The 12513-nt window shown below is 41.3% G+C and overlaps 1 protein-coding gene across 3 annotated transcripts; it reads right to left on the bottom strand.

The window, feature by feature from the left end:
• Positions 1-4616: 4616 nt before the first annotated feature.
• Positions 4617-9693, bottom strand: LOC306700421 (arylamine N-acetyltransferase, pineal gland isozyme NAT-10-like). 3 transcript variants are annotated; one of them, XM_079165440.1, is made up of 5 exons: positions 9486-9693; positions 6236-6468; positions 5906-6148; positions 5254-5372; positions 4617-5105 (listed from the first exon to the last, which is right to left on the bottom strand). In XM_079165440.1, exons 1-5 carry the CDS (start codon positions 9568-9570, stop codon positions 4991-4993), a joined length of 795 nt encoding a protein of 264 aa, XP_079021566.1. In that variant the 5' UTR covers positions 9571-9693; the 3' UTR covers positions 4617-4990. The 3 variants fall into 3 exon arrangements, 2 of the variants coding, with proteins under 2 accessions (XP_079021566.1, XP_079021565.1); XR_013767207.1 differs by lacking the exons at positions 4617-5105; positions 5254-5372; positions 5906-6148; positions 6236-6468 and adding exons at positions 6520-7072; positions 7219-8167; XM_079165439.1 differs by lacking the exons at positions 4617-5105; positions 5254-5372; positions 5906-6148; positions 6236-6468 and adding an exon at positions 6520-8167.
• Positions 9694-12513: the final 2820 nt, after the last annotated feature.

Below are 12513 nucleotides of genomic sequence, written 5' to 3'. Positions count from 1 at the left end.
AAGACCCTTATCCCAAATTGCTCCCGCAGGCTGTGCCTGATTAGTTATGAATGGTTAGTTAGAGTCCTGATGGGCAGGTGACACCTTGGTGCCCCCTGCCATCAGTGTATGAATGTCTGTGAATGATGATGACATGTAGTGTAAAAGCGCTTTGAGTGGTTGGAAGATGAGAAAAGTGCTATAAAAGTACAGTCCATTTACCATATAAAATCAAGATACACAAGTAGTCTTATTAACATTTCTGGTATTGTTTGGTAAAAGCAAAAGTTTATTTTTTTAATCACAATTTGATTGATTGATTGTTGATGTTACTGATGATAGATTAAGGAAAGTAATTACAATTTAAAACTCTAGTTAAGATCAATGGTAAACCAGCCCATGCTCTCCATGATACTGATGATACTAATGATACTGAGTGTGCAGACCATCTCCACCCATCAACCCCAATGACTTACCCTTGCAGTGATAGACCTCTGTGGAGCCTCCAACCAGTAGCTGTTAGACCCTGGTCGGGCTGCCAGGAAGGTCTCCACCAGTTGAGCTGCATCCCGTCCTGACTCTGGAACTTTTTCCTTCACTAACAGTATGAGCGCTGGAGAAGTGAAGCAGTAGATCCTACTGTGCACCTGCACAGATCATCCAAAATGAGGATCTCCCCAATCTGCTCTTCTATGTTTGGATCCACTTGTAGTCTTTAAGTTGATTGTAAAACTCTCTAGGGTTCTCATTAGGGCAGACGTCAGATTTATTTACACACATTTGATGCATTACTCACAAGACAATTAGGTTACTGGCGCAAAATGAAATCATACTTATTTGTTACACGTTCAAAGTAAATAAACACATATCGAATGAAACGAAAAGGTTGTCACTGTCGATCAACATTAATCCCATTTTTTTATGACAACCTATACAAGATATCGTTTGTTTTCATGGAGGGCCGAATGGTTTAAATGTTGCCGCTGCAAGGAATTGTGGGGCGGTATTATCTTCTTTCATTGGTAAAGGAAGGTCCAGTGTTTCCTATGCTAAATAAGCTAAGAAAGGAAACATTGAAGCGTTGATGCAGGCAGCAGACAGGTGACTAGTGAAAGCATGGTGAAGAAAATGTTACTCTGCAGGTGCTCCCATGATAATTTGAAAGGTGATTGACTGGTGATCTGAGATGTGCACCAGGCAGACATCAGATAGTTTTTCATTCAACCCAAACGTACCAGTCGTTTATTCTCCTCCTCTGATCAACCCTTCTGTTATGTTCGTTTCTTAGGTACAGCCATGATGTTCGCGGGTCAATATGACCCGGTGCATGTTTAATCATCCAAAAGTTGTCAGAAACCAAAAAATCCTAATAAATATAGTTTGTACCTCATCACCAACACCCTTACTAACAATTCAATCAGTATTTAGTGGAATGAAGTTATTCACCCCTCCATAGATCATAGTTCAATGAGGGTAACTCACTCGTTTTAATGAAAAATACATGTTAAAACAATTTTTTAGGTACATTGGAAAAACCTAGATGTAAATTGCATTAGTCTATCATAACATGTATTTTTCTCTAAATTATTTTTACATTTTGAAACTTTCTTTTTTTCATGGGGTGATGTAGATAAATGGAGATGAGACACCTCTGCTGTTCAGGGTCATATTGACCCGCTCACTCAAAATCAAGCCAAATGAGTCATGAGGATTTGTATTGAAATTAAACTGTACTCATGTTTACTTATAGTGTTAAGGAACAGACATTTACAAAAGTTAACAAGATATGAACACAATGAACGAGGTGTATGTGTGTGCCTACACAGCACACGAGTGACATGTCGTCACGGTGTGCTTTGTGCTGATACATGTTGCCACTGTCTTTATAATATTTTCGGTATACGTGTGTTGGGTGAGGATGAACACTGTATTTCACAATTTTTTGACACAAATGTCTCGCTTGGAGGAACAGATATATCAGTTTCCTCATCTGATGGTTCATAATCAGTAACATTATAATCTGAATTGACCTCAAGATGGTCTTCATCTTCAGACACATCCTCCTCTATTTCACTGTTGTGATCAAGGATGTGCTCCAGAGCCTCAAGGCCTGTCATCCTTTTGTTTCTGTTGCTCATGTTGTCCTCCAGTAAGCTACTGTGTTGCATGTATCATGTATCTGTATTTTGACAGTCGCAATACGCAATATATAGCTACACACTCCAATGTTAACGGTAGTATCGTTGAGGTTCGATTGAGATCTCGCTTCTCTCTTTTCTGCATTTCAGATCCATACTCTTGGATTTAATCTTGTATAACGGTTTCAATTTCTTGTACATGTGAACTTTTCACATAGCAAGCCGGATCAAGTGCTGTCTGTCTTCAACAGGCAGCTAAAAATATTGTTCGCAGCCAAAGGCGTTTGTTATTGGAGCTAGTTTTCTTATGTGTATTGAGAGGGACCCCTAGTCATGGTCATAACTTTATAACAATTAACAACCCACAACTAACGCTCTTTAACAGAGCAAAACACCACGACACAACAGTCTGTGACACAAACAATTTGTAACACTAATAATTTTACATTTATAAAATTACACCGCCGAACTGCATGCTGGGTACAGCTCACTTGCCTGCAAGCAAAACAGTCTGCTAACAGCTGGGAGAGGCTCCGTCGCTCCAGTAAAGTTTTTCACATGATCTGCTCTTCAACTCATCATTCCTCTCATGTATTCATATCGGAGCAATAGGAGCTACGGTTATGGGGGTTTGAGGATTTGTTTGAGAGGTGTTTCCCTGCTTGAACAGGCTGCAGGCACACAGGTGATTCTGATTGAGCTAATTAGTGAACAGAGACTCACAGACACACATGACTTAGAGATATATGTGATGCAGCTCAGCCAATCAAATATGGATATTCTGACAAGTTTCTTGATTCCAGTGAGATGTATACACACCATGACACAAATGGGCGAGACGAGGAAAGACTTGGCAGAGCAGGACACTAATTAGGTAAACTGTAAATGTTAAAACTTTGACCATTCTCCAAATTAGAAAACTTGCCAGACCAGTTGAACTAGAAATGGTTAGACTTGTATAGGCAAATTTCTCCCACGGACAGGTGTTTGTGAGTGAGCTAACTGGAGAAAACACATCACTTAGAGATACTCAGGGGAGATCATTAGACCTCCTGTCCGTCTCTCCCACTCACTCACAGTCCATCTGACTGTCTGTCTCTCTCTTCTTTCGCTATCATACATTAGATATTTTTCGAGAACCTCCCTCCCATTTCAAAATAGAAGCCCCACAGAATGAATTCTAACTGGAATCTTGTGATGAAGCTTGTCATATAATAACCTCCTTCTGTGTTTCATAAATTCTGATTCTGTCTCCTCAGGAAACTGACGCTCCCGTCATTTCTGTACGATCCATATTCTGAGCGTCATGTTAAGATACAGTTAATTTAGAAATAGGGTACTGTGTTCTGTGGAAGATGTTCTTGAGGTAAAATTTAACATTATTAAACATTCACAGTGGTGAAGGTGTGGTTGCCGGAAGGCCGCAATACCTATGAACCAACACAAGAGCGAGGGCTGAGGTCTGTCCCTGGCAGAAGTCAATGTGTTTGATAACCCTTTGGCGTCAGCGCCAGTGACTACTTCCCCTTCACCTTAACCAACTGTTGGTACTTTTGTGCCTCTTCGCGACGCACACGTCCGTTCAGGTGGTCCCTCAGCTGCGCCCACTCAGCTCTTTAACTCCCAATTGAAATTTCCAACGGCCTATCCCAAGCGTTCTGGGGGGTTATTTCTCAAAACCTTGATGATGAGGATAATCAGAGAACATCTGTTCATCGGTCCATAGTAATGGTCAAAGAGGTCCATTATTTTCTTGATCTTATCTTATTGCATCGTCACTGCAGGAACACTGATCTGAATGTCCTGCTGCGGCATCTTAGTACCGTGAACGGAGACTGTGCGACTGCTAACGAAGGTGAACTTGGGTTAACGTTAGCTCAACACCGACCAAAGCCTGCACAAAACACAATACGAGACTGTAGCAGAATATAACGTCACATTTAAAATAAAGAAAGGTGAAATAGCGCTCCTTGTTCATTTGTTTCACTGACTATTCTCCAGAAATTCACGGTACCGTTAAAACCGAATGGTCTAACCTTACTGCTTTTAACAGCATGTTAGGTTAACATTACTTGAGAAAACGAAATGCAGTGATGTTAATATAACTCGTATGCCTCATTACTTACCTTTGGGAGCAAGAATGTTTGTTCCTAAATTTGTGCATTTACCTTAATGCGGTCTCTACGTTCTGCTGCTTCTTAGCGAACCTAACTTAGCTTGTTAAGGTGGGGGATTGGTGGAAACCACGAAACTCGGTCAGAGTCCATGACAGTTTGTAAAAGTAGATGAGGTGGTATCTCTAAAGAGCATAATTAAAACAGGTCTTACCTTTGGGGAAATGGTTGCCGCTGCAACATGTGGCAGAAGATGTCCATGTGGCCAAAATACGTTGGGCGGAAGTGTAAGTTGAGTAAAAACAAAGACCTCCCAATGAGTAAAATTCATCATTTTCACTGCATCTTTGACTTTACTGATAAAATATAATTAAAGTATACTCAGTGATTCACAGCTGATTTTATTCAAACAAAATTAAGTAAAATGTAATTAATAAATTATTGAAATTTGTTGAATTCAGCTCAATATAATTCCAAACTTTACATAGTCTTTTTTATTATGTAAAGGTTACTATTATTTATTGAGGAGATATTAATTAACACCAATCACAGTTTTTACAGTGTATGAATTTCCCCAGTGCAGGACTAATAAAGGATTATCTTATCTTATCTGATTTTTTTCTACGTCCGTTGTTGAGGTGATGCTACAGCACAGTTATAGTGTTATGTTGGAGTTGGGTATCGGGAGGAGGCTTTCATTTGGAATTCAGTCCTCTCTTCCTGTGTGCACCTGTTTCCACAGAAAAAGGCTGTGTGCCGTCAGTCACTTAGTGACGGCCGTATCTGCTGGTAAACATCAGTCATGTTGATTTCCTGGAAGGCTGCGGTCAGCTCTGGGAGCGACTCGTAATTCTTCACCACAAAACCCTGGAGCCTGATGGAAAGACATGGAAGGAAAGAGACAGAGAGAAAACTGATGAGAGCTGAAGGCAGACCAGCGTTGACCAGCGTTGGATCACACGGCCCAAAAAGACTCATTCCATTCCTCTGCTACATCAGAGTCATACGTCTGTGATCCGTACCCATGTCCACCGGGGGAAGACGTAGGGCTTTCAATGAGAACCTTCATCATCCTCTCTTTGCATTTCTTGCCTGACGAATCCACATCCACCTTCACCGTCCTCAAAAGGCGACAAAACTCCTGAATAGACATGATCACAGTCAGAATACACTCCAAAAAGGTACACAGGGGTAAAAACACAGCAGCACTCATTCACAACTTACTTTGCAGTTAAAGTAAACTGTTCTATATAATAAGGGTTATAACATGCATAACATTTACAATTACTGCTCCATATTTCTTGTTTTTTTCCACTCTTTCCGCTCATAGAAGACACTGTGTTTCATTTTTTCATAACATTGTTGATGTTTAGCTGCGTTCTGATGAAGAAAATAAGCTGTAAATTAATCAATTGTGAGGGCACTGTTCTTCTAGTTATCATCGTCTCATCTTTCGCCAGTATTTATTTACCTTGTTATAGCAACAACGCAGTAAAGATGTGTCCATTTAATAGTATTATACACTGCCCATTTGACATGCACTGTATGTTTTCCAAGGCATACTCAATACATCTTTAAATTCATAAGACACGCAGTATTGTATGTACATGCTGTATACAAGACAAACACAACAAGAAAGTACAATTTCTAAGACTAAAACATGTGCGTTGGTACCTTGATGCTGGGCCTGGCTCCCTGCAGAATCACCAGTATACTTCTTCCCAGTAGTAACCTCCCACTGAGCTGCAGCTGTTGAGTCCAGCGCTCCAGCAGACCGGTGTAGCGACTTCGAGATCGGATGTGGTCCAACGACAGCACCGCCGTCCACTCCTCTTTTTCTTTTTCTCTCTCCCTCTCCTCCTCCTCCTCCTCCTCCTCTTCACCGCCTCTGCCGTTCTCCGTCACCTCTACACACTGCTATTTTTTTTTTTAAACGCAGAGCAAACTATTACTTGTGGAGCATAGCTTTAATGTAAACAAATAAAAGTCAGTGTGCTCATTTACCTGCAACCACTCCACCAGCTGATGGACCATCGGTTCTGGAGGCAACGCTGCAGCTTGATCCAGCAGCTTCAGTCTGATGTTGTGACACTGAGTTTTGGAGAGAGCGGTGGAGGAGACGGAGATGGCGGGGGGACAGGAAGGGTAGTGGGGGAGCAGATGGAACAACAGCCTCACATCCAGCCCTCTTTCTCCTCCAACAGTGCTGTTGATCTGGACCAGGATCCCATCCTGAGCTAGAAGGCAGACAGAGCGATATAGTAGCACTGCAGTCATTGGGGGGGGTTTCCAAGTCTAATACCCGCATTTTTTTAATTAAACTGCATGGCAAGTCAGAGAGGGGAATGCGTTATTGTCAACGCCATTTTAAAAGTCAAACTTGTAATGCTCAATGTTTTTCAGAAACAGCTGACTCGGATTGAAAACAGTCTTGGTCCTCTTTCATTTAAGGCTTTATTGAGGAAATGTGACATCGTTCACTCTACAGCATTATATTTGTCTCATTATTATCATGTATTTGGTAATGTAACATTACTCTATATATCATCACCATGATTAAATATTATAATAGCCTATTATAATATTTAATCATGGTGATGATATATAGAGTACGCCGAGTACAGATGACATCCAAGCACAATGGTCGACACATTATCATATAACTTTAAGCTTAGCAGGGTACATTGGTATAAGAAAGTTTTAAAAATAGACATTTTTGGAAAACAATAATTTGTGTTTTTATGTAGATTTGAAGATTTATTAAAATAACTTTTATTTGGTCATCATTACTTTCCTTAAGGACGACGTGTCTGCTCCTTGCATTGACTCAGGATACTTCGCCTACACATACACCAGAAGAAGAAATCAAAAACACGTCTTCCATTTTCTCCAGGCCGAATGCAATTGCACAATTTTCAATGTACGAAAGATTAAATTCAAAGCACTGGTTATGTTGCAAATAGATGATTCTTCAACAAGCTGCACACCTATAGTTGGTCGTGAAATCAACACAGGTTGTGAGATCTTTCCAGGTGAATCTCAAAACAGCACGCGTAGGATTTCAGAATGTGTAGAAGGACTTGTTGTTGACAGGCTGCAGTTTGTTCAGCAGCTTTATGTTGAACTTTTCACGAAGAATTTGCTCTATCTCGTCATCCGTTACGTTTCTTATGTCTAAGACGTCAACTCCTTCGTCGGGTTTGTAGGTGGACTCGCCGTAGGTCCAGCCAATCAGGGCTCTGAATCCTGTTGGCGTTTGCAAAGAGCAGATGGACTTATTGGTGAACAGGGAAGTCTCTGTCTGGAGTTTGTTGTTTATCTCAAAGAAATGTTCGGCCTCACGAGGCACCAAGGAGAAGCAGTAGATCTGAGTGGTTTCCTTACTGTTCACCAGACTTGATTTGGCAAACTCTGGATTGAGAACCTCTGGCTTTCTACCGGTTTTCTCCAGCACCCAGATGTCCCCCTTGTCTAGGAGGCGAAAGACACCCGCTGCCTGAGGTTGGTCCTTTCCAGAGACGAGCTCCAGGGGCTCCCACACTTGGAAAGAGACCCCATAGCTTACATCGTTTATATAAGCCTTCCCATCGATGACAACCTTGTTGAGGTAATGAGAATCAAGGGGGCCAAAATCATTGAGGACACTGTTGAAAACTCTGGAGCCCAGCGCCGTAGTGTCGTAGCCCATTTGTCTCAGCACCCAGCCAAACAAGAAGTTGTTCTCAAGGCACCAACCTCCCCGGTTGTTCCTCACAATCTTGTTGAAAATGGCCTCAAGGTCCATGATGTTCCTCTCACCACAGTGCATGCTGAGGTTTTCGAATGGAATTGACATGACGTGCTTTTTGTGGATCAACTTCAGTGTTGCGAGATCCAGTTTATCGAAAGGGCCGTGGAAACCAATTCTTTTGAAGTATTCCTCCAAACTCATGTTGCCTGTAAAATAAAAAGACAATAGATGATATCACTTTCTAAAAAGCCCTTATTCCTAAATAAAGCCAGTAGTTGAAGCAGTGGCGGATGGTCAATAGAGGGCCATGGGGCCTGGCCCCACCTTGAGCCCCGAAAAAAAAAACGAAAAAAAACCCCACCAAGACACCAGCCGTTCAGTTGTTCTTCCAGATCAGATATGAGGAGTGGGCGGGTGTCACACCCTAAAGCAACCTGCGTGCAACTGCTCCGGTGTCAATAGTTCCTCCTCAGGCGCTGCAATTCTTTCCTGTCCCTCTGTTCGGTCCATATGCTCCGATTAAACTCTGTAAATTACTTCAGTCCCTCAAACCATGTTCTACATATTTAAATCAGTTATTAAATCATTGTGGTCACATTTTTGGGTGTGCCACACCAGCGCGAGCACTACTCCTCCAAGATCCGTCTGAGAGGAGAAGTTTGAGGAGAAAGTACAGTGAAAGAGCTGATCCCAGATCAGCCTGACCTCACAATCAGACAGCAGACTAGCGGGAAAGGGAAGCAGTACATGAAGCTTCTCTACTAGATGTACCAGACAGGTTTGGCTAGCTGGATGCAGTCATGCTAATAACTTATTTAGCTTTTTAAAACACCGGGGACAGATCCAGCACGGACAGTTAGGGAGTGAGGGATGAGGAGGTAAGGAAACATGAGAACACCAGGGCACACATGAGAACTCTGTCAAGCTACATATTAAGCAAAGTGAACATCTTTTCTTCTACATAGTTTCATGACAACTTGGTCATGGAGGCATCAACATTTAATTGAGATGGTAAATTAACAGTGAAAACTCATCATAGCTTATATCTATAAGCGTGTGTTTTATAGTATACTGAATATTATTATATGATATATATAATACTGAATTCCCTGTGAGGGTGACTAAAATAAGATGTCCTGACGTGTTTATCAAAGTGTTATTTACTGCTTTTTCTTGTGTTGGAATAAATGTTGAATATTTAACTGCAAAGTAGTAATGCGTGTTTGATACCTTAATTTGTTTACATTAAATCATACTGGGGTGTTTGCTGAAATTGATTGGATGGCCCCACCTAGTAAATGTTCCACTAGCCGCCACTGGTAATGTTCATAGAAGCAGTAACGTTACTTTGAAACTTGGATGTAACTAAATGTTGGTTCTAGCTGGCTACATAAACACTGAGGCTGCAAAAAAATGTCTTGCAGCCAAAGACTTTCGGTCGTAAGTCACGTTGACATGTTGGGTTTGTTGCATATTAATATGTTAGATACGACGGTGTTTAAAGGGACATGTTAGTAAACTCACCAGACTGCTGGATGAGCTGGAACTCTCCTTCTCCGCAGTAAATGGAGGATAAAACGAAAACTTCCTCAAAAGCAGCTTCAGACATTATTTACGAATCGACGTCATGTCTTCTCCACAACAGCATTTAAAAAAACGCGACATGTTACGAAGCCCTGTGTTATTTAATGTCATACTGCAGTGGGTTCAGCAAGGAGTGGATATGGTGCTGCACATGTCCGCACCTCAAAGTCGTCCGTGTATTTCCGCATACAACGTTCATCAGTTCCGCGCCACAATCAGCGCGCTGGAATTTCACTTTCACACACACACACACACGGTACGTGCGCACACACTCATTAACCGATATGGGAAACGTCATATGCTTTAAAATTAACAATCAAAAACTGAAACATCTCATTTACATGAGAAAGTGATTTCCGTTCAACAACCTGGTTATTACTTTTTAAATGCATTTTTGCATAGACGATACCCTTATGGATTTAGAGCAGAGGTCTTCAACAGGGGGTCCGCGAAATGTTTGGTTGATTAGACAATTTAAAAAATATATATATATATACATATACATATATATATATTTTCAAAACATGAATGTGTCCATTATTTTAATAGTTCAGTATTGTATGCAAGATAACAGGTATGTTTATGCATGGCAGTGGCACTAATAGGCCATCACTCATTTTCAATTCCACATTTATGTTTAAAATGAAATCGTCAATTTGAATAGCTTGTATGCATGATTATCATGCAATTGACAGACAATGTTGATATTGGCATTGGTGTCAGTTGACAAGGTATGTTTATAGATGGCAGTGGCACGGCCCCCCTACTCACTGTGCCTTGCACATGTTTAAAACAAAAACATGAATATATGAACCTGTGTATTATTTGAATAGCTTAGTATTGAATGCACAATAAAGAGGTATGTTTATACACAGTTTAATATAAAACACAATTTTATACAATATATATAGGCGGGGGTCCCTGCTCCATCTCTCTATTAGTTTGGAGGTCCTTGGCCTGAAAAACGTTGAAGACCCCTGCATTAGAGTTTAGAGTTCTCCGCAAAATACCCTGCAGTTTTTTTTCACGACCGATACATGTAACTAAATGTGAATATAAAAAAAACAAAATCTTATGTTGCTGATTTTGCTTGTAACTTAATTTATATTCATCTTAGCAACAAAAGATATATCCCAAACTGACATCTATATGTACCTAAACCTCTAAGACAAGTATACTTACAATAGTATACTCAAGTGTGAATTAAACCATGAAATATGGCAAATTATTAGAAAATATGCTTCAACATCAGTGATTGCCATCAAACAAGATTAAACATACATATTGTAAATTTGACAAAACATTGATGTCTAACACATAAAAAATTGCAGTAGCCACTAAGTAATCAGAGGAAGAAAGGAAAAAAGCATACTTTGGCTTGAGATGGCAAAAATGTATCAAAATCAGCCCAAGAAAAGCCCATTTGGCAGTAATTACAGCTTTGAGTCTTCTCGGATAAGTCTCTAAAAGCTTTGCGCACCAGGACGTGTGAAGTTTGTCCCATTCTTCCTGGCAGATCTTCTCAAGCTCCGTCAGATCGGCGGCGAAGTGCCTGTGAACGGCCTTCTTTGGGTCTCTGAGCAGATATGCTATGATGTTTTATTATACAAATGGAAATTCTTTCTTCTCCCGCTTTCTTCTTGCAGTTACTGGAAAGGGCTGTGGAGAGGCAGGAGTGAGCAAAGAGGATGAAACTTCCAAACGTGTTGCTCTCCGGTGACCTTTCCCTGAAGATCGATGGGGAAATAGCCGAGAGTGGGCATATGGGGAGGATGTGGGGGCTGGGCATTACTTGATTGTTTCGCGATCAGCAATGTGCAGATCCTCAGAAGGGCATGAAAACCTACTATTATGAAGCAAAGAGCTAATTTCACCAGGAAGAGGCTCTTTGATCGCAGTGTCTACGTAATGGCAGCTATTTCTGTGTGACAGACGGAGAGGGACACGGAGGCTAATAATCTGGGGTTGAGTGCGCATCTGTCTCATCTCCGAAGCCCAGGCAGCGACCGACAGTGGGAACAAAGGAAAAGAATGATGCTCCTCTCCTCTGCTTCATCTCTCCGGCGGAGTGGACACATGGACCAGAGAGTGATCGTTACACTTTGGTGATAAAGCCATACTGCCACCTTGTGACACAGCCTGATTGTTGTGGCCTGGAGTCACAGAGTCGCTCCGTGGAGCATTGGTGATGCAGAGGCTGGGGTCTGATGGAGGCGTATAGTGGGAGCCCAACTGCTCAGCCAACCTGCCTCACTGTCCCCAGTGAATCAATCATTAGCTGGATGTCAGGGCCAAAGGGCATCAGACACGAGGTATCCTCTTTTTCCTGGCAGTTGTCGGTGGTGCAACATGGTCCGTAGGTGACTGCAAGTGGTTTGGCCTGCTGCCGCTTGGTGTAAAATGAGAGTGGTAGTAGCACTCTATCCATCGCCGATCGTAACCAATGGCTTCATACAAATAATTAATTTGGGTTTTATATAACATTTTTAAGCCATTGGAAAGAGGATCACTTGGGCTTCATATTGCAGGTATAGCTGGAATCCCAGGATCACATATCACATAAAAAAATCCATCTTGTCCGACTTCAAGTAATGCATTTGTGCATTTGTGTAAGCCAGTGCACGGACCAATTAGCTTCCAGCGAGGAGCCCACATGGCCACTTTTGATCTGGAGCGAAATATGTTCATTAAGAACGTATTAAGCATTTATTAATTGATTACCCTCATTTATAAATGCATTTGACCAAATAAAAAAGATAAACACACACACGGGCTAGACACAACCTGACAACCCAGTTTTAGTTATAGTTATTGGTTTATAACCAATAAGCATGAGTAAATGGAAATCATCCTTTTTTTTCTTCTCAAAATCACGAAAAAGTTTTGGTTTGTCTTTGAGACTATATGGCAAATTTTAAACCAACCGGACCAGGAACAGCCACACCCACCAGGAAGTGTTCAGTGTAGT

This window comes from Pholis gunnellus, assembly GCF_910591455.1.
Source record: "Pholis gunnellus genome assembly, chromosome: 1".
Lineage (NCBI taxonomy): Eukaryota > Metazoa > Chordata > Actinopteri > Perciformes > Pholidae > Pholis > Pholis gunnellus.
The sequence above is the reverse complement of the archived record's forward strand: the minus strand, read 5'-3'. Positions and strand labels throughout refer to the sequence as shown.